A 23,637-nucleotide genomic window follows, 5' to 3' on the forward strand; every position below is an offset into this window, starting at 1 on the left:
CCTCATTTCTGTGTGAACTGATTTAGGCTACCTACACTATCCCTCTTCCCCTGCATCTTGATAACCACTATCATCTACTGTCTCTCCTATATTCCACCCCCCACCTCCCATTCTTTGATCCACAAAGTGTCTAACTCTTAATTTCTAATACCTTTGTTCTGTTTTCTGTCTGTTATCCACTCTTGAAACTATTACCTTTCTTTTCTTTTTCCTTCTCTCATGAAAACAATAGCTTTGTAGTTCATACCATATTCCGCCTATATTCAGTCATCTACTTCATAAAAGATACTCTACCTACAGCTATAACTCTATACAATCTACATGAATCTAACCTCCATCCTCCCAGATCTCATATTCTTGCTTTGTTAACATACATTACCAATACCACTTTACACTTTACCCTTGCTGACACAATTGCCTTTCCCCAACACTAATACTTTCTTCTAAAGTGAACTTAACCAACAACAAGTAACTTGAGTAAGAAGAAAAAAGTGACAAAGAGAAGATATAACACCTATGCAAAAATAACAACTAATTAACCTCCAAAAGCAGACAAAGAAGCTAAGGAACTGATTAAATTCGTCAAAATAAAGAGATGACCAGAAAGCAACAAAAATCTACAAACCAAACCAATAATCAGGAAAACATGACTGAATCCAATCAACAAACCAATAATCACGAAGGGGAGCAAAACTTGGCACAAGCAATGAAAGAACTCAGAACATTTATCACCGACAAATTTGATGCAGTAATGAAAGAGGTTAACAACATGAAGACATCACTTGGAGGGGAAATTGCAGACATACGCAAAAACATAACAGATATGATGGGAATGAACACCACAGTTCAAGAAATCAAAAATACACTTGCAGCAAATATCAGCAGACTAGAAGAGACAGAGCAGAGAATTAGTGATGTGGAAGACAGTACCTCAGAAATCAAACAGATAATAGAAGGGGTCAATAAGAAGATAGAAAAAATCCAATTAGGATTTAGGGACCTGAATGACAATGCAAAACGCTCAAACATACGTATTATAGGCATTCCAGAAGGTGAAGAGAAGGGAAAGGGGTCAGAAGGAGTGTTGCAGGAAATAATGGCTGAAAACTTCCCAAATCTACTGAAAGAGACAGATGTCCATATCCAAGAAGCACAGCGCACTCCACAAGTCATAAACCCCAACAGGCCCACCCCAAGACATATACTTATCAAATTATCCAAGGCTCAAGACAAAGAGAAAATCCTAAAAGCAGCAAGAGAAAAGAAAACCATCACATACAAGGGAAGCTCAATTAGATTAAGTGCTGATTTCTCTTCTGAAACCATGGAGGCAAGAAGACAGTGGTATGATATAGTCAAGGTACTAAAGGAAAAAAACTTCCAACCAAGAATACTCTATCCAGCTAAACTAGCATTCAAACATGATGGAGAGTTCAAAATATTCACAGACAAACAGAAACTGAAAGAGTATACCAACAAGAAACCTCCCCTTCAAGAAATTCTAAAGGGAGTTCTGCAGGAAGAAAGGAAAAAACAGGAAAGGCAAAGTTGGAGGAGAGTATAAGACCAACAACAACAACAAAAAAGACCAAAAAAATATACAAACAAAATATGACAAACACAAATCCAATCAAAATATGGCTAACACAAATAATTCCTTGATAGTAATAACACTGAATGTCAACGGATTAAACTCACCTATCAAAAGATTCAGACTGGGACATTGGATAAGGAAATATAACCCATCCATATGCTGTCTACAAGAGACACATCTTAGACCCAGAGACGCATGGAGATTGAAAGTGAATGGCTGGAAAACAATCATACAAGCTAACAATAACCAAAAAAAGGCAGGAGTAGCTATATTAATATCAGACAAAATAGACTTTAAATGTGAAACAATTGTGAGAGACAAAGAAGGATACTACATTTTAGTGAAAGGGAAAATCTGTCAAGAAGATCGAACAATCATAAATATCTATGCCCCTAACAAGGGTGCCTCTAAATACGTCAGGCAAACGCTGGAAAAACTAAGTGAAAGAATAGATACATCTACAATTATAGTGGGGGATTTTAATACACCACTATCAACTCTGGACAGAACATCTCAAAAGAGAATCACCAAAGAAACAAAACATCTGAATAGTATATTAGAGGAGCTCGATCTAATAGACATATATAGATCGCTACACCCAAACACAGCAGGATATACATTTTTCTCAAGCGCACATGGATCATTCTCCAAGATAGATCATATGCTAGGCCACAAAGAAAGGCTGAACGAATTCAGAAAGATTGAAATCATACAAAACATTATCTCTGACCACAGTGGAGTCAAGCTGGAGATTTGCAAGGGACAGAAGCCCAGATTTCACACCACGATTTGGAAATTAAACAGCACACTCTTAGAAAAACAGTGGGTCAAAGAGGAAATCTCAAAAGAAATCAATGACTACCTTGAAACAAATGATAATGATAACACAACATACCAAAATTTATGGGATGCAGCAAAAGCAGTACTGAGAGGGAAGTTTATAGCCATAAATTCAGATATCAAAAAAGAAGAAAGAGCAAAAATCGAAGAACTAACTGCACATTTGAAGGAATTAGAAAAACAACAACAAAGTAACCCAACAGGAAGAAGAAGGAAGGAAATAACAAAGATAAGAGCAGAACTAAATGAAATAGAAAATAAGAAAGCACTTGAACAGATAAACAAGACCAAGAGCTGGTTTTTTGAGAAGATTAACAAAATTGACAAACCTTTAGCAACACTAACAAAGAAAAAAAGAGAGAAGATGCAAATACACAAAATAAGAAATGAGAAAGGCGATATCACCACTGACCCAACAGAAATAAAGACTATCATAAGAGGATATTTTGAAAAACTATATTCCAAAAAAATGACAATCTAGAGGAAATGGACAAATTCCTAGAAACACATAAGCAGCCCATATTGACGAAAGAAGAAATTGATGATCTTAACAAACCAATCACAAGCAGAGAGATAGAATCAGTTATCAAAAATCTCCCAACTAAGAAGAGCCCAGGGCCAGATGGCTTCACAGGTGAATTCTACAAAACATTCCGGAAAGAACTGACACCAATCCTGCTGAAACTATTCCAAAACATCGAAACGGAAAGAACATTACCCAACTCCTTCTATGATGCCAACATTACCCTAGTACCAAAGCCAAACAAAGACATCACAAGAAAGGAAAATTACAGACCAATTTCTCTGATGAACCTAGACGCAAAAATACTTAACAAAATACTTGCTAATCGTATTCAACAATACATTAAACGTATTATACACCACGACCAAGTGGGATTCATCCCAGGTATGCAAGGATGGTTCAACATAAAAAAATCAATCAACGTAATACACCATATAAACAGATTGAAGGAAAAAAATCACATGATTATATCTATTGATGCAGAAAAAGCATTTGACAAAATACAGCACCCTTTCTTGATAAAAACACTCCAAAAGATTGGAATACAAGGGAATTTTTTGAACATGATAAAGAGTATATATGAAAAACCTAAAGCCAATATTGTTTACAATGGAGAAATCCTAGACTCCTTCCCTCTAAACTCAGGAACAAGACAAGGATGCCCACTGTCTCCGCTCCTATTTAACATTGTCTTAGAAGTACTTGCACGAGCACTGAGGCAAGAACCAGAAATAAAAGGCATTCAAATTGGAAAGGAAGAAGTCAAAATTTCATTATTTGCAGATGACATGATCCTATACATAGAAAACCCTGAGAGATCTACAACGAAGATTCTAGAACACATAAATGAGTTTAGTAAAGTCGCAGGTTATAAGATCAATGCGCAAAAATCAGTAGCATTTCTGTACACCAATAATGAGCAAGATCAGGAGGAAATCAAGAAACAAATACCATTCACAATAGTAAATAAAAAAATCAAATACTTAGGAATAAATTTAACTAAAGAGGTAAAGAACTTATACAACGAGAATTATACAAGATTGTTCAAGGAAATCAAAGAAGACCTAAATAAATGGAAGACTATTCCTTGTTCATGGATAGGAAGACTGAACATTATTAAGATGTCTATCCTACCAAAACTGATCTACACATTCAATGCAATCCCAATAAAAATCAACACAGCAATCTTTAAGGAATTAGAAAAACTCACTATGAAATTTATTTGGAAAGGAAAGAGACCCCGAATAGCCAAAGACATACTGAAAAAGAAAAACGAAATTGGAGGAATCACACTACCTGACTTCAAAACATACTATAAAGCTACGGTGGTGAAAACAGCATGGTATTGGCATAAGGAAAGACACATAGACCAATGGAATCGAATTGAAAGCTCTGATATAGAACCTCACATATATAGCCACATAATATTTGATAAAGCCACCAAACCCTCTCAATTGGGAGACAGTGGCCTATTCAACAAATGGTGTCTGGAGAACTGGATAGCCATATGTAGAAAAATGAAAGAGGATTACCATCTCACACCTTATACAAAGATCAACTCAAGATGGATCAAAGACCTAAATATAAGAGCCAAGACCATAAAAACCTTAGAAAGCAGTGTAGGGAAACATCTACAGGACCTTGTAATAGGAAATGGATTTATGAATATCTCACCAAAAGCATGAGCAGCAAAAGAACTAATAGATAAATGGGACTTCCTCAAAATTAAAGCCTTCTGCACCTCAAAGGAGTTTGTCAAGAAAGTAAAAAGGGAGCCCACACAGTGGGAGAAAATATTTGGCAATCATATATCTGATAAGAAACTTATAACTTGCATATATAAAGAACTCCTATATCTTGAAAATAAAAAAGATAAACAACCCATTTAAAAAATGGGAAAAAGACTTAAACAGACACTTCTCCGAAGAAGAAATACAAATGGCAAGAAAGCACATGAAAAAATGTTCCAAATCTCTAGCTATCAGGGAAATGCAAATCAAAACTACAATGAGATACCATCTTACACCCATAAGATTGGCAGCTATGAAAAAAACAGAAGAATACAAGTGCTGGAGAGGATGTGAAGGAAGGGGAACACTCATCCACTGCTGGTGGGAATGCAGAAGGATCCAACCATTTTGGAGGACAGTATGGCGGTTTCTCAAAAAACTAGCCATAGATTTGCCATATGACCCAGCAATACCACTGCTGGGTATATACCCAGCAGAACTGAAAACAAGGACACAAACCGATATATGTACACCAATGTTCATAGCAGCATTGTTCACTATTGCCAAAAGTTGGAATCAACCCAAATGCCCATCAACAGATGAGTGGATCAATAAAATGTGGTATATACACACAATGGAATACTACTCGGCTGTAAGAACAAACACACTACAAACACATGTGATAACATGGATGAATCTTGAGAACCTTATGTTGAGTGAAGCAACCCAGACATTGAAGGACAAATACTACATGACCTCAATGATATGAAATAAACAAGCTGCCCTAGATAGCAAGAGACTGAACGATAGGCTTACAGGAAATCGGAGGGTGGAGGAAGGATATGAGCCGATGTCTGCAGGGGTGGAACTTAAGACGAGATGGTGGTAAGTATGAACACAAAGAAGAGATAAAATGGGGGCAAGGGGTTGCCTTTGGTTGGGGCTTTACGGGTTTGAGGGTGGCTGGGGAGGGACGGTTGGGTAATGTTGCCCAAAAGTGGGGGGAGGGAGGGGTAGCATACGAACACCGGAGAGGGTTAGGAGGTGGTGGAGAGTAAAATGCCGAGAAAATAATATCAAAATATAATAAAGAGGGTTACCTGTTTAGAATGCTCGGAGGGGAGGGTCTGATGCAGGACGGGCTCCTGGGAAATGTCTAAATGCTCATTCTGCCAGAGTGGGTGACACCATGGGGTAGAATCCCAAGTAGTGAGAGTGGGGGTGGACCCACATCCTGGGGAGGACTAATGCCACCAAATAGAGGGAACTGTATCCCTCGAGAGAAAGGGTGGCTCCCAGGGCATTGGGGCAGATGAGCAAGTTAGGCCCTAAACACTATTCCATCTATCTCTGGAAGTGGCCCCTCAGGAAACGGAGGTTGGCTGTCACTGTGGGCACCAAGGTGGAAGGGAAAATGGACGTTAAATGTGTGGAACCAAAGTAAATGGGGGGCAAGGGAGGAGTTTCTTGAGAGTACACAAGGATGGATATAAAACATGTAATATTACACCATAACATATAGGAGACGACAGACTGATAATGTAAACCATAATGTAAAACATAGGAGAACTAAAAATGTAAAGAACTGTGTATCCTAAAGTATGCACCATAATGTAAGCACAGATATTACCATGTTAGAAAGCTAATATCTCAGACTCTGTACATCACGTTAAGTAAATATGATGTGAATAGGGTGTAAGAGTATCGCTGTGGAAGGAAAAAGGTGTTGTGGTGGATGTATGGGAGTGCTGTATATTATATATATGCATTGCTGTGGTCTAGGACTCCTACGAAGAAATGCTGAATAATTAGGGGGGGGGGGGAAAAAAAAAAAGGATAGGATGTGGAATTTTTTCAAGTCAACATTCTTTATCTAAGTTCTTTATCTAACTTTATCCAAGTTCTTTATCTATCCTTTAAACCCATCGCTATATGCCATTCCCTAGTAAGGGACCATGACATTATATTGGGCTTCAAATTTCGGGGAGTTCTGGATCACAGAGTGTTTCAACAATGGCAATGGAGGGATACTGGTATGGGATACCAATGACAGGTGATATATAGCTGACAGAACATATGTCCAGGGTGCATGGTAATGATTGGATATACTCATAGTGGCAACAATTAAAAACCCAGCAGGGGGGGTACTGGGTTCCTGGCCAGTGGTGCTCTGTCGTGGTCCCTAGGGGAGCAGCGATAGTCTCCCAGGTACAGCGGCGGGGACCGGGAGGGAGTGAGGGTTCAACAGTGAGCCCCTGATGCTAATGACTATGCTTGTGAGCTGATAAACCTAAAATAAGAACAAGGCCTAGAGCAACATTGTGCCTGGGAATTTCCTCCTGTCAGCCTTCATGTTACTCAAATGTGGCCAGTCTCGAAGCCAAACTCAGCATGTAAATGCAATGCCTTCCCTCCAGCGTGGGACATGACACCCGGGGATGAGCCTCCCTGGCAACGAGGGACCACTATCAAATACCAACTGATGATGCAACTGGAAAAGGACCTTATATGGAAGGTTCAATGCGGATCAGCAGAATATCCATGTCTACATAAAATAACATGACTTTAAAATGCTGTTTGACCTAAAGTAAGGGGGAAATGGAAAGGAGAAATGAGTTTATATGGCTACGAGTTTCTAAAAAAGAGTCTGGAGGCTGGCAGAAGGATTGCCCTCATGCACAACTGAGCAGAGTCAGAGAGACAGATAAAGCAGATACAACCCTCGGATATTGGTTCCTATGAAGGCTAAAGAGACCCATGAGAGTTATGGTCATGGCCGATGGGGTTTACTACCAGGGCAGATGGCCCCTCTCTGGAAATGGTGTTTATGTGTGATGAATCTGGACTCAGATGGGATCTCCCTTCATAAGACTTTCATACTAATCTGCTGGAGATGCAGTTAACGTTGGGGTTTAAGATATAGTTAGGGGATTTGAATCTCTGGACTGATAATGTGATAGCCAGGTCCTGAGCCTCAACAGACTCCAGCACCTACAATCTGATTTATTGGACTTACCACACTCAGCTAAGATGGAGTTGAAGAAGGACAATCACCACACCATGGAGACTAGAGTGATTACAACTGAAAATGGGAGGATGGCAGCCAGCATCCATGTGGAATCTGAGCCTACTCTTGACATAGAGGTGCAATGGACACAACCAATCCAATGTCCACATAGAAGAGGTGGCATTGGATTGGGAAAAGTGGACATGGTGGATGATGGGTATGGGGAAGGGCAGGAAGAGATGAGAGGTGGGGGCGTATTTGGGACGTGGAGCTGCCCTGGATGGCGCCTCGGGGGTGATCACCGGACATCGTGGATCCTCACAGGGCCCACTGGATGGAATGGAGGAGAGTATGGGCCATGATGTGGACCATTGTCTATGAGGTGCAGAGGTGCCCAAAGATGTACTTACCAAATCCAATGGATGTGTCATGATGATCGGAACGAGTGTTGTTGGGGGGGGAGAGGGGAGGTGGGGGGTGGGGTTGAATGGGACCTCACATATATATTTTTAATGTAATATTATTACAAAGTCAATTAAAAAAAAATAGATAAAAAAAAAAAAGGACTGAGTGGTGACTGCAGATGAAAAGAGCATAAAGAAACTAAAGAGGAATATGCAAGCTGGAATGGATCCTGGTAAAGAAAGAAGAACCATAGATGGCATTATTAGAACAATTTCATATTAATATGAAATTGATAGTATATGTTTTTAGAGAATTATTGTTAGTTTGCTGGGATAAAATAATAAAATTATGAGTGTGTGGAAGAATATCTTCTTTCTAATGAGATATATCATGACGTATGTAAGGTGAAGTGTCATGTCTACAACTTACTTTGAAAAGGTTCAAAACATGACACATACAGATGCATATGTACCTACATATATAAAAACACATTATTAACTTGCTAAGATGCTCAAAGCAGATATCATGAAATGTGGTGTCTTTAACTATGGAATTTATTGACTTGACAAGCTTACAGTTTTGAGGCTGAGAAAAATGTCCAAATCAAGGCATATTTAGGTGATGCTTTATTCCCAAAGACCAGCTGCCAGGGATCCTGAGCTCCTCTGTCATATGGCAAGGCACATGGCAGTGTCTGCTGTTCTCTCTGTTTTCTCCCAGGGTTCAATGCTTTCAGCTGCTTGCTTCCATGGCTTTTTTCTCTATATTCATCCCATTTAGAGAGCACTTCAATAAGAAAACTAAGACCCAGCATAGGCCATGCCACAATTAAGAAACCTATTCAAAAGGTCTTACTTACAATAGGTTCGCACCCATAGGAATGGTTTAACTTTAAGAGCATGATTTTCTGGGGTACCCAAAGTTCCAAACAACCACATTTCACCCTCTAGATCAAAAAATTATGTGTTCTTTCAATAGGCAAAATGCATTCATTCTGTCACAATGTCCCTAAAGCCTTAAAGTATTTCAATGATAATGTTCACTATAAAACCTGATCAAAATCCTATATTTTTTGTGTTGCATTTGTGTAATATAAAGCTTCTTTAAAAATAAAAAAAAAAACAGTTATAAAAATCAGTTAACAGGTTTGATCTGTCCTGGGACACAATTCCCTTCCATGTGAGGACTTGTAATACTTAGAGAACAACTTATTATATGCCTGCAATACACAATGAAGGGACAGTTATAGCCTAAGTCTTTCCATTCCTATAGAGAGAAATTGGAAGAAAAACAGGGGTCACAGATCCCAAACAATTTTGAAACCCTGCAGGGGATACTCCCCTAGATTTCAAGGTCTTAGAGTCATGTATGGAAGGACGGTTTGTCCTGTGGGCCTGATGGAGTGTGAGCGCCACCCTTTCTAAAGACTTGCACCACGGCCATGCTCTCAGCAAATACTGGGATAAAGGTTCCAATATCTTAAAGCATTGGAGTGATGACCAGGCTCTCAGATCCATCCTTGCCAAGCATTGAGGTGGTGTCTGGACTCTCTGCAAACCCTCCGACATCTGAGAAAACTGGGGTGGTAACAATCTTCCTGAACAACAGGGCAGACAGCCCATCCTCTCCAAGTGCCCATGCATCCTCACCCTTTCCACACATGGGTGAATTTTCTGTCTTGCTTTGAGAAGATGTCTTCGGTCTAGACCTTAGCTTGCATAGTCCTGTGCTCCTGCACTCAAAATGATTTTTCTTTCAATGTGCCCCTTTTCTGTCACTTTCAGTCCAGGTTGGCAGTGATTCCTTTCATACAGATCTTGCAAAAAATTTGGTTTCATATGTAGTACACAGAAGTCCAAATCATCAGACAAAAAATCTTTCGGGATACCTGCATTTCCAATCCTAACTTTCACTGAAATGGCTGTCATGGTTCCATGTTCAGTAAAACTCTCACATGGAGCACTATTCTTTGGGGACTTGCTTTATGGAAGTTGAAAATTTTCCCAACCATCAATTTTCTGCGTTTTTTTTTTTTTGTACCCAGGAGTTCAGTTCTCAGCTTATTTTTTCAGATCAGATTTCACTATAAGCATGAAGGAGAAACCCGATTCAGTTTCCACATTCGCTTTGGAAATCTCCTCAGTCAAATACATAAGTTCATCACTTCAAATTTTGCCTTCTAGCTGATATCAAGAAACAATTCTGCCAAGTTCTCTGCCACTTTAAAACAAAGATTACCTTTCTTCAAGTTTGGAATTATACATTCATCAGTTCTGTCTAAGACCTTTAGGAAGGCCTTTAGGAAGTACCTTTAGTGTCCATACTTCTACCAACAGTTTCTTCAAAGAAATATAGGCCTTTTCTCTTAAGCATCTCCCAGTTCTTCAAACCCCTGCTCATTACATAATTACAAACACTTTTGACATTTTTGGTATTTTTTAATAGCAGCACCCCACTCTACTGGTACCAAAATCTGTTTTAGTTTGCTGAACTACTCAAAGCAGATACCATGAAAGGCATTGACTTTAAAAATGGGAATTTATTAGCTTGAAAGCTTACAGTTTTGAGGCTGAGAAAAATGTCCAAATCTAGGCATCATGAAGTGATGCTTTATTCCCAAAGACTGGCTGCCAGGGAGCGTGGACTCCTCTGTCACATGGAAAAGCACATGGCAGTGTCTACTTCTCTCTCTCTTCTTTCCCAGGTTTTGCAGATTTCAGTTACTTCTTTCTGTGGTTTTTCTTCCTCTGTGTTCATCCCATTTATAGAGGGCTCCAGTAAGAAGATTAAGATCCACCCTGGAATTTCCTTCTGTCAGCCTTCATGTTACTCAAATGTGGCCAGTCTCGAAGCCAAACTCAGCATGTAAATGCAATGCCTTCCCCCCAGCGTGGGACATGACACCCGGGGATGAGCCTCCCTGGCAACGAGGGACCACTATCAACTACCAACTGATGATGCAACTGGAAAATGACCTTATACGGAAGGTTCAATGCGGATCAGCAGAATATCCATGTCTACATAAAATACCATGACTTTAAAATGCTGTTTGACCTAAAGTAAGGGGGAAATGGAAAGGAGAAATGAGTTTATATGGCTACGAGTTTCTAAAAAAGAGTCTGGAGGCTGGCAGAAGGTTTGCCCTCATGCACAACTGAGCAGAGTCAGAGAGACAGATAAAGCAGATACAACCCCCAGATATTGGTTCCTTTGAGGGCTAAAGAGACCCATGGGAGTTATGGTCATGGCCGATGGGGTTAACTACCAGGGCAGATGGCCCCTCTTTGGAAATGGTGTTTATGTGTGATGAATCTGGACTCAGATGGGATCTCCCTTCATAAGACTTTCATGCTAATGTGCTGGAGGTGCAGTTAATGTTGGGGTTTAAGATATATTTAGGGGATTTGAATCTCTGGACTGACAATGTGATAGCCAGATCCTGAGCCTCAACAGACTCCAGCACCTACAATCTGATTTATTGGACTTACCACACTCAGCTAAGATGGAGGTGAAGAAGGACAACCACCACACCATGGAGCCTAGAGTGATTACAACTGAAAATGGGAGGATTGCATCCAGCATCCAGGTGGAATCTGAGCCTCCTCTTGACATAAAGGTGCAATGGACACAACCAATCCAGTGTCCACATAGAAGAGGTGGCATTGGATTGGGAAAAGTGGACATAATGGACAAAGGGTATGGGGAAAGGCAGGAAGAGATGAGAGGTGGAGGCGTCTTCGGGACATGGAGCTGCCCTGGATGGTGCTTCAGAGGTAATCACCGGACATTGTAAATCCTCACAGGGCCTACATGATGGAATAGAGGAGAGTATGGGCCATGATGTGAACCAATGTATATGAGGTGCAGAGGTGCCCAAAGATGTACTTACCAAATCCAATGGATGTGTCATGATGATGGGAACGAGTGTTGTTGGCGGGGGGGAGAGGGGGGGTGGGGGATGGGGTTGAATGGGGCCTCACATATATATTTTTAATGTAATATTATTACAAAGTCAATAAAAAATAAAAAAATAAAAAAAAAAAAAGATCCACCCTGGGACATGCCCTACTGAAAACACCGATTCCAAGGGTCCTACGGACAAAAGGTTCACACTCACAAGAATAAGATCAACTCTAAGAACATGATTTTCTGGGGTATCCAAAGTTCCAAACAACACACATACCTTTGACAAAAGTGGCAAAGCACTTTTTATATTGGGGTAAAATATGTAGGTTAACTATATCATTCTTTAAATTTGACTTTCTTTGAAAATTTTGATAACAATTAGAGGCAAAGTTAATGCTAGAACCCAATAAAATTTTAAATGTTTCTTTATTTAAAGCCATTGTGTTATATCACTACATATAAAAAACATATTCTTGAACGTTGTAATTATATTTTCCAATCTAGGACCCTCTACCACTCCTAGGTTCCAGTTCATGAAAAGTAAGTTAGACCAAGGAACCAGTCTCTGAATAGATACTTTTAAACAGTAATTTTAATGGCAGAAAGCAGGGAGGAGAACCAGACCAAGATCTAGTCAGTGACAAGACAAGATTTGCCTATATTCTTACTAAAGGCCCCTTACAGTTGGTTTCCTCCAACTTTACCTTCACCATAAACTGGTTACTTCATCTCTCAAACTGGACTCTTCTTGATTTTTGCCATATGTATGCTTCCATGGTCTTGCTTCCTTGGTCAAAAACTGGGACAAATGATCCAGGCCCCAAGACTCAGCACAATCCCTTAACACCTATCTGATGTTATTTTACTCTTCCTTCATTAATACTCACATTTCCAAGCTTAGTGGATTTCCTTATAAAGATCTTTCCCAAATTCTTTTCACCCACCAATTTCTGTTCATGCTTTAAAGCTCACGTGGTCCTTCATAAGCTGTTATTGACTCTTCCAACTCTCCTAGACCTTGTTTTTCCCCTAAATTCTTCCATATAATTAAATGTTCAGTCCCCCCACCCCATTCACTAAAACTTTACCAGGTAGAGATATGATTAAGGGTTCTGTCCTTGTCCTTCTAGACTGATGAGCTGCTTTATAGAATATTCTGTTATGCAAGGGTAAGATGAGTAGGGCAGGAGAATGCATAGGCATCTGGCAGAGGTGCAAGAAGAAGCATAGGAAGAACAGAAAGGTGTAAGCCCCAGGTGGGCTAAGGAGGCTACTCACCTGGTTGCAGACAGGCTTGTACTTGAGCCCTGGCTTTTTCAAGATCTTCTCCAGCTGCTTGTGGTTAAAGTTGGACACACCAATGGACTTGGTCAGTCCTGCATCCTTACATTTCTCCAGGGCCTGGGAAGAAGAGATTGTGAAGAAGGAATATGAAAAATTGACTATACATTAAGAAATGCTGAGAGAACTGTTAGGGAGAAGAGATGTCAAGAAATGACCATGAAGCTGACTGACTTTGACTGTGTCACAGAAGAAAAATGTAAAAATTTAAAAATGGAAGGTGATGAATTAAATAGAAAGGAATGACTGTTTCCTTCTATGGAAAACAGGAGAAACAGTTGCATAATGAGGGAAACAGAAGCCCATACTCACTGCTCCCAATCCTTCCCTCCCTTTCTCTCTTTAACATTGACAAAGGCTCTCTCCATCACTTTGATACATCTAATCATGCCTATCTCATTTGACCTAGCAGCAGCATTTGGACACAGTTGATAATTTTTCCTTAATACACTTTCATCACTTGGTTCCAGTCATTGAACTATTTTGGTGGTTTCCTAATTACCTGAACTCTTCTCTTCCCAGAGTTTCATCTTTCTCAACTATCATATTGGAAACTTTTAGGTGCAGTCTTCAGAACTTGTCTCTTCTCTATCTTCTCTCCCTTCTCAATGACCTTATCCAGATTCATGCTTTAAATACCATCTACGTGCCCAAGACTCCCAATTTGATATCTCTTGCCATACCTTTCCAAGATGTTGATATTTGTAGAATTCTAGATTCCCCTGCCTACCCAACATCTGTATCGGGATGTCTGAATAGGCATATCATTCTGAAGAAGTTCAAAACATAACTCATGATCATTTCCCCTACCCTGTTTCCTCTTCTAGTCTTCTCCATCTCAGGGAATGCCATTTTCACCTATGGCAGTTTGAAATTCGTTTATGAATCCCAAAAGGAGAACAGTTACGTTTCTGAACTGAATTCATTCCGGTTTGTATGAGACATTTTCAACTTAGACTACATCAGTGAGGCATGATTCAGGTTGAGTCTGCCCTCTTGCCAAGTCTGATATAAATGAATACACACAGGAAAAGGGAACTCCAACATAGGAAGAAAGCGGAACCTCCAGGACTGAAAGGCCCTGTAAGAGACAAGCCCTCTGCCGTGTTTGTCCACAGCTGTGGAAAAGTGCAGACCTTGGCTGAATTTGGTGGTCATCTTGCTTCACCACAGGCAGCTGACTTTGGTGAGAAATCACCTCTTATGGTGACTTGAATTTCACTTTTTATGGCCTTGAAACTGTAAGATTTTACTCCAAAAAAAATCCCCTTTATAAAAGCCAACCCAGTTTTGGTACTTTGCATCAAAAGTTCTTTGGTAAACTAATTTTGCACCTTTCTATTTGACCAGGCCAAGGACCTAATGTTCATCAGTTCTTCTCTTTGTCTCACATTCCTCATCCATTCCAGAAGAAAACCCTGTCATTTCTGTTTTCATCATACATCCAGAACCCAACTGATTCTTATAACCTTCACAATTTCTTTGCTATAATATCATCATTTCTCTTTTTGAATATTTAGCATCCCCTTACCTGCTCTCCCTTCTTCCAGCCTTATCCTTCTATATTCTAGTCCACAGCATTTAGATAAAGTGCTCTTCATTATAACTTTCTCTCATGATGTAAATAGTCCAAATCCATCCTGTCCAATACAGAATCCACTAGACAAATGTGGCCATTTTCCAATTAAACCATGTTATTGATTGTAGCAGTTTGATATGGTTATGAATTTCAAAAATAGTTATTGGAATATGCTTGAATTAACCACTGTTGGTGGGTGCGGCCTCACAGATAAGAGGCATAGCAAAGAACAGAGTTTGGGGTTTCTGATTTTGGAGGTTTGAGGTTGGAGTTTGGTGCTGAAGACTTACCCTAGAGCCCCAGGAAATAAGCACACAGAGGAAAGAAAAGCTATCCCATGAAGAAAGGTACCTTGAACCCAGTGAGAAGCAAGACCCTGGAAGGGTGGAATCCAGGAAGACTGAACCCTCACAGCCATCAGCAGCCATCTTTCTCCAACAAGTGAAAATAGACTTTGGTGAGGATAGTAATTTATGCTTTATGGCCCGGTATCTGTAGGCTCCTACCCCAAATAAATACCCTTCATAAAAACCAATTAATTTCTGGCATTTTTCATCAGCACCCATTTGGCTGACTAATACATTGGTGAACTGATTTTTTTATCTTAATAATTTACAATTAATGTAAATTTTAAAAACCTCATGTGATTTTTCACTACTGTGTTGTCAGTGCAAATGTACGGTGATCCTACTTAAAAGTAAATCAGATGAAACCCTGTAATGGCTTCAAAGCTCATACTGAAAAAAATAAAAACCCTTCCCAAAGGCTATCCTTGAGCTCGTCCTCTCTTTACTCTCTGACTTCAACAGCCATCCTGTCTTCTTCCAGTCTTCTGAAAAGTCTCTCTTTTCATACTCAAAGCACTCTACCACCTAAGGGTCTTTGAACTTGCTGTCTTCTTTCCCAGATTAGCTTCCCCTGGATATCTGCATGACTCACCCCTCTGCATATTTCTCCTCAAAAGTCTCCATTTAAATGAGGATTTCACCTAGAAGCCTCTATAAAATAATAAATCCCCCTTCTCCATGAAACTCCCCATTCTCCTTACCTTGCACTACTTCTCTCCAAATAATTTACCACTATCTGACAAACATATGTTTACCTTTCACCTTGCTATTGTCTATCTCCTCTGACTTGAATGTAGGATCATGAGTGCAAGGACATTTTTTGCCCCTATACCCTACACAAAATAACTGTTTGCTAAATAATTTTTTCAATAATAGATTAATAGATGAATATCATAATTTCAAGTCTATGTATAGCAGACAGAATAAAGCAAAATTGTCAGAAAGTCTTTGGTTAGATTACAAAAAGAAATATGTTGAGAAATGGTAAAATGTCCACTAGTTCAGCACATAGAATAACAAATTGTAGAGTGGGCACTGGACAGGTAGCCAGAGCAAAAGGAAAGTCACTGGGAAATATCTCTCTCATCTCCTGCCAGGGCAGTACAGAGATTCAGTCTTCCAAGGAGGAGTATAGGATACTAGAGGAAGAGAAAAACATTGGCAGTTTTTGAGTTATCAGGGCATGTTGTTCTAATGATTAAAATTATCAAAGGAATTCTGTTCCAAAAGGGAAATTGTGACCTAGTTTATGGTAATAGACATTCCCAAGAATCGTATTAGCTGCAGATAGCAAGATTATTCAAAAAATAATAATTTCAGTTTGTCAAAACCTGAGAGGAAGTCCACTACAGGTAAACATGTCTTACTCTCATTCCCAGTGGAAGAGAAGGCTTGGAATTGGGCTGCACTTGATGTTCCAAATTCCCATATTTTTTTCTGTAATTTTGCATGTGCCAATATTTTTGGCAGCACATGATGGTAAAAGTGATATTATCAGTATAACTATAAATCTGTTGTCCAAGTTGTTTGCATCCATCTAGAAAGGATAGATCATTTCCCTCTTACACGTTCTAAGAAAAGGTTTTTCTGTTTGCTTCCCTGATGGCCATGGTGTTGTCAGCTTCTTTCATGTGATGGAAAGTCCTACTAAAGAATCAGTATACTTTAGACGTTGAAGAGGACTTTGGAATCATTTGATCAATTCTTGACAGTAATTTGAAAGTACTGGGTGGAAGGCCATCTAGTGACACTCCTGAAGTCTTCCTAGTGCATGAATGAAACAGATTTCCTATCCTGGCTTCCTTGTATGAACTGAATTCTCTGAGGAACAGCACTCACCTCCCAAATGGCACAGAGATCCACTGTGTCTAATATGTATTTTCCATCTTCATCTACTGGAAAAAGCTCCTCTCCAGTCTGGAATATAAGGAGTCATTTTAGGTAAGTCACGAAATAATGCCTGTGCCTTTAGTCAAGGTGTCATGAACATCTAGAGCTGGGCCACTAAGGCTCTGTGAGTTAGATGGAGCAAAGCTTTTCAGGTAGTAATTGTTGCAAAGTTGGGGGGTGTATAGAGTTGTAAGGGATGACTTTTAGAAGACACATTTCTTATAATAATCCCTAGAAGCCTTGACCTGCCCCCCAAAGTCATATTGGCCATTGTGGGCCAATAATAAAATTGAACTGAACGAATGCAGAGACAAGGGATGGAGAAAAATAGACATTTCTGGAAACAACTTGGATTCCTTAAACCTTGTATCACCTTGGACCTCCCATTTGTATAATCAAATAAACTTAGTTTTACATAAACTAGCTTCTGCTACTTTTCATCTAGACTCCTTATGCCCAGTCATTGGTAGTTAAGAGCAGGCTACAAACCCGACTTTGAAGTCGTGCCAACAGTTAGATCAAGGGCCTACATGTCCTTGTGGAGGCTGCTACTTTTATATTCACCTAGAGTGAATAATGACAAACACACTTTTTGTTTTAAACTGGTGAGAGATGTGGAAAAGGCCTTGTAGGCCAACATGAGGCAGTTTCTGCATGAAGTCTGTGAACTTCCCCAAGAAATTCAGGAGCCATAATCAGGTCTGCGCCTTTGACAAAGCCAAGTTGTTTGCTCAAGTTTTTGAGGCAAAGACTTTGAGGTTGTTGAACTCTAATCTCTTGGAGGCAGGGAATAGGGAACAAAGTATATAAAGATTATTCAATAAAATGTGAATCATGGAATATTATTTAGGATTCTTCCCTACTTTCATAACCTCCTAAAAAAAGGATAATTCAACCATCTGTGCAAGGTGAAGATCGTACTGCTATAGTAAGTAAAACTGTTTTGATCATGCAAATTTCTAACCTTCATAGCAAATGGAAAATGAATAATATAGAGGTCGACATAATCCATCTGAAGTTTTTTTAGTGATCTTTCCAAAGCTGGCCGGACCAACTCTGGTCGAAGGAAAGTGGACCAAAGCTGCAGAAACCAAAAGAAAGGATATGTAGCATTAATACTTTAGCTGAAAGGAGATCAGGAAATTGATAACAGATCTAGTGTGACTAGTTTAGCATATTCAGAAGTAAACTTACTTGCTATCACTATTGACTTTAACCTAAATCTGGGTCATTGATGAACCTAGACTGTAATCAGTAGGAATAGAACTGATCTTTAGTTTTTATTCAGAATCTTTCTCCTTTACTAATCTAAATATCCCTTTAATTATGTGGGTTTCTACATTCTAAGACTGATATAGACTATTTTGTATTGCATTAGAGAACAAAGATCAAGGATATGGACAAGAAATGAAAAAATTACCACAAGAAAACAATTTAGAGGATTGAGATTTTTTGTGTATAAAGGATGTGCATGGTGTTGAAAAATAGCCTTGGTAAGAGAGTTCCATTTAAAGTTTTATAAAAAGGAATTTCCCACATGCATTTTGCAAGGGCATTAAAGCCACTCCTGGACTGGATTGCTCTATTTAATATTTACACAGTTTTCTACTGGTTCAATACTCAATGAATACATGGAAAAATTTTCCTTTCATCTTGTGTTCTCTTTTAATTTGACATATTCAAATAAACTCTATTGTTTCAACTATACTGTCTGCAAATCTACTGGGCAATAGAAGGTGTAAAATTCATTATCAAATAATAATAATAACCATTATCTCTTTTATGTTCTAAAGAAGATATAAAACATTTTCCCACAATTCATTGAGTTCCATTCCCATAAAACACTGTGGGTGAATATTAGCATTCCATTTGTGTATATACCTGAAGGGGAAAATTGGTTTGAACATGGTAATATGTGTGGGCAAAATAAAAGAAACTTCAGTTATATCTTGTTTAGTACTCAAACAGCTCTCTTATATGGCTCTCTCTTATTGACAAAGTGAGAACTAAGAACGTTAACCTCAGAAGGTTAAGAAATTTTTACAAAGTCACATAGATGATAAGGAAAGCTGTAATTTGATCACAGATCTTTCAAAGCTGTAATCCACACCAAATCCCACTGCCTGGGCTGAGGCTTGGAAAAATTACCAGATTTTATTTTGATGTAAACTCACAAAATGTGAACACAGCAGTGATTAACCACCCCCCCCCCAAATGTATGAATAAAAGTTGTTTGAAAGAGCATAACTCAATAAACAGTTACTCAATGAATAGTATCAGGTCTTTTCCACATAAAATCATACTTCACAAATGCACAAAAACAAACACAGAATAGATGCACACCTTTGAGGTATAGAAAATATCACTTCTATTCACAGTCCCATCTGCAAATTTACTTCGGATGGCTCGTCCAACCTCCTCTTCACTGCCATATACATAGGCAGAATCAATATGGTAAAACCCAGCATCAATAGCTAATCTGACGTACTCTTCTGCTTTACTCTTAGGAACCTAGAGATGCAACAAAGGCAGAAGTTGGATATCCATTTGATTGACTGGAAGTCATGCCCCAAGTAGTGGCTTTCACCAGAATCAATCTTTCCCCTGGTCAGTGTTGGTTTTGCATGTAGGTTGATCAGCTTGTCCCAGTTTTCCTAGGATTTTCAGGATTAGTATTGAATGTTGGTCATCTTTGGGACTATGAGTCCTGGGGAATTGGAATTGTTGTTCATTAGCTTTGAAGTTCCCCAAGACCAACCTCAGGTTCAGCGATTTGCTGTACTCACAGGACTGAACATTAGTGTATAAGCGTGATTTATTACATTGAAAGCCTACAAAGCAAATCAGCAAAGGAAAATGGTTCCTGTGGCAAAGTAAGGAGGAACCAATCAAAAAAGGTCAAGAGTTCTCTTCAGTGAAGATAGAGAAGATGCTTAATTACTCCATCCATAAATTAATTTTTTTCTTTTTTTTTGGAATGAGCTTTTTTTGGTCTTTTTGAAATAGGATAAATAGTTCACACAAAATGTTAAATTAAAAATAAGAGGTTCCCATATACCTATACCCCTCTCTCCACCCCACCCCACGCACCCACACCCACCGCTGCTCCTCTCACACCAATATCCCCTTTCAACAGTGAGGCACATTCACTGAATTTGGTGAATACAACCTGCCACACTGCCACACTGTATGGACCATAGTTTACATTGTAGTGCACACTCTCCCCGGTCCATCCAGTGGGTTATGGCAAGATAAACAATGTCTGCATCTGTCCCTGCAATAGAGTCCAGGACAACTGTAAGTACCAAAAATGTCCAATATCACACCTCTTCCTCCCTCTTCTGTTCTCAGCAACTCCTTGGCCACAATCTCCATCAGTGATACAATTTCTTCCATTGCTAGAATCTCAACAGTTCTATAATAGATGACCAGCAACTCCACTCCAATCCATATTATATGCCTCCATCTTGTGGACCCTGGGATGGTGAAGCCCACTCCACCTATAAATTGAGAGGGGCTTAGACCCCACATGGTTGATGGATGCTATTCTCCTGCTTGTAGTTGTAGATACTCTCAGTTCTCTGGTATGGTGGTTAACCATTCTCACCTCCCCATCAGCTGACCTGGGTATGTCCAACGAACCGGAGAGTAGGTGTTGCAACCATGCTGAGGTTCCGGGCCCAGATGGCACATGGACAGTTCAAAGATTCAAAGCTCCTGAGCATACACAAACCCCAGCACCAATCACAGGTTCAGTAAAAGTGACAGAAGAGACATGCATGGAGAGGAAACATCTGAGTCCAACTCCATCATATCAGGAGCACAAATTCCAAAGTAGGGCCCACTGACAAGGCAATGAACTTCAGAGCCATCTGAGATGACCATAGAATCTGTGTGTCTCCATAGACCTCAGGAGCACCAGTACTTGGGGTTGTATCTCCTTTGTCTGTCTCTAGCAGCAAATTTTCACAACACTTTAGAAATATTGTTTACCAATGAAGCTCACTACAGACTCAATACCCTAACTTTTTATAGGAGGATTACTTATGTAAACCTGGGCTCACTGCCCAGTTCAGAAAAAAATTTCAGTCCCCTGAAAGGAGAGCATATATTCAGCATAAATTCAATATTTATACATTTTAGACACACTTAACCACCCTTGTCAATTAGAGGAATGATACACATCTCCTCAAATCCAAATTCCTAGTCTAGCCAAGGACAAGCTTTTTAGAAGACAAGTCTAAGTATAGCAGTCTACTATGGTAATTCTTTTGTGTAACCACTCCATTTGCATGACATTATACATTAAAAGTAAAAATATGCATTCGGAGGATATAGATTTACAGTAGAAATGAATTATATCTTGTAAGGAATTAGTGAAGTAGACTTAAACCTGAAAGCCAAAGCCAGTTCAATGGGAGATGATGCAATTCTGGGGAAATCTGAGTTAAGAGAATATCTACCAACTTTGGAGAAAAACTTTTAAGTGCATTTGGTAATGGACAAAAAAGAAATGAAGCAACTCTTTGCTTTCATTTGTTGTTAAGTGCCTTTCATTTTTCTACAGTTACAAAGAATTAGGTACTGAGCTCCAAGTGCCACGGCTGGTCCACCATGCGCCTTCCCTTTGGTGTCCAGCACTTGGAGACTGACAAGGCTGAAGCCTCGTGCTGTCCATGGTCTGTCTCTTTCTTCACAACCCATTGCACTATTAAGAAAACAAGTCCTGCCTGCTGTTTGTCAAAATGTCTCTTAAAATTTTCTGTCCACACTACAGCTTAGAAAAATAAGACTGAAATGTTAAGCAAATTGTATCTTGGTATGCAGTTAAATAGCCAGAAAGAAAAATTTGGGATGGAAGTTTTCTAGCATCCATCTAGTGAAGTGTCCACTTTGCCTACTCTCAGGTGAGAGGAACAACTCTACCTATTTCCTTTACACCTAAAGTATATTAATGAGGATAGCGAATTGAAGACTAGCCCTTGTGAGATAGCATTTCCCCTGAAAGATGTCGTATTTCCCTTTTAGGCCGAGTTTTCCAGGTCCAAAGAGGAAGGAAATAGTGTTCATGCCAGGTTTTCTTATTTCTTGCCTGGCACTCAGCGACCTACCCTACTCCACTGCAGCATTTCCCATCCGTCACTACTTTCAAGTCCAAGACTATTGACATATGGACATTTCTGGACCATGTGTACTTGGATGGAGGAAAGATTTCTTGAATTATAAGTTGTACAGAAAGTTCCTCATTGCAATCAATCTCAACGCAGGTGGCTGACACCAAGCTCCCTGACTATTGAGTTTTATTTCTTCTAAACAGCCATACCAGATTAATGAGTAGGTGACCACAGTATGAGGCCCCAAAGCACTTACTGAAGATTGTCGCCCTTCTCCCTTTATCAATAGAATGGCTCTAACCAGACAAAACCGAGATGAAATGGATCTCCAGAGTCGCACAGGAACTGGGTTCTACAACAATCCAGCTGGACAACCACCCTCCCTAGGGCTATTTCCATTTCTACTCTTAAACCTAAATCTGTACTCTTACCTCTTCAGGTGCAGCAGTGCCAAAGCCCAATATAGGAATGAAGTGACCATCATTTAGCTTCATACGATGATCTTTGAGATCCATTGCCTCCCGCACTTCGATAAGCACACTTCTTCCCTCTGCTTTCACCAGAGCTATGAAAAACATTAAGCAATGTTGTGACTGCCCTGTTCAACTGTTAGCAAATAATGTGCTGGGAGAGGCCATTCCTAAAAGTCATGTTTCATGAAGTGAGATAGAATTGGCGTCTTTTTATTTGGATTTCTTTTTTCTTCGGTTTATTACAGTAATTTATAAAGAAATCATTAATTATTTGTGGGACTCATTATTCTCCTCAAAATCTGCAACCCGTTGTCCTAAATTATTTGAAGAGTTTTGTTGGTCATTTCATAGATTAGAAACTTCCAGATAATAATTAACTTTCTTCTTTTTCTTCCTCATGAGACCCCTACTTGATAATATGTAATTTAAAACACTGAAATATCTTATACCACATTAACATATCAGTGAATAACTAATGAGCATTTTTCAAAATTTCAGTCTTAGTTAAAATGGAAAGTATTAAATTAAAAGAAAAATTAGCATTTAAACATCTGCATTGATTGCATTTTTCTTTCCTCCTTTTCTTGTTTTGTAATAAGATTATGTAATCTGTAGATGGTACAATGAAACCAGTGCCTCGCCTGAAGCTCATTGGCATGTAAATATATAATAGATTTTGGACACCATTTTCTGTAAAGCAACCAGAAATATTGAGGTATTTGTATCTCTGATCCAATTACCAAACTTTTAGAAAGCTTTCATATGGTAACTCTCCAAAAAGGTAAAATATGGTTTATATCACGTATGATTTTTCACAGCTTAATTCATGAGAGGAAAACTTGGAAATAACTTAATATAGATCTGGGAATGGTTAGGTTAACTATGATG

At 39.2% G+C, this 23,637-nt stretch overlaps 1 protein-coding gene across 2 annotated transcripts in view; it reads right to left on the minus strand.

The window, feature by feature from the left end:
• Window positions 1-23,053, minus strand: part of LOC101429786 (aldo-keto reductase family 1 member C23-like protein) — a 36,195-nt gene extending 13,142 nt beyond the window's left edge. Inside the window, exons 1-5 of one of the 2 annotated variants that reach the window (XM_058282465.2) lie at window positions 22,708-23,051; window positions 19,506-19,673; window positions 18,127-18,243; window positions 17,112-17,189; window positions 13,284-13,406 (exon numbers count right to left, since the gene is read on the minus strand). In XM_058282465.2, the coding sequence (XP_058138448.1) occupies window positions 13,284-13,406; window positions 17,112-17,189; window positions 18,127-18,243; window positions 19,506-19,673; window positions 22,708-22,854 (633 nt within the window). In that variant the 5' untranslated portion in view covers window positions 22,855-23,051. Of the gene's footprint in view, window positions 1-13,283; window positions 13,407-17,111; window positions 17,190-18,126; window positions 18,244-19,505; window positions 19,674-22,707 lie in introns of both variants that reach the window. The other variant, XM_058282466.1, reaches the window with a different exon arrangement.
• Window positions 23,054-23,637: the final 584 nt, after the last annotated feature.

The sequence above is a fragment of the Dasypus novemcinctus genome, chromosome 20 (genome assembly GCF_030445035.2).
Source record: "Dasypus novemcinctus isolate mDasNov1 chromosome 20, mDasNov1.1.hap2, whole genome shotgun sequence".
Taxonomy (NCBI): Eukaryota; Metazoa; Chordata; class Mammalia; order Cingulata; family Dasypodidae; genus Dasypus; species Dasypus novemcinctus.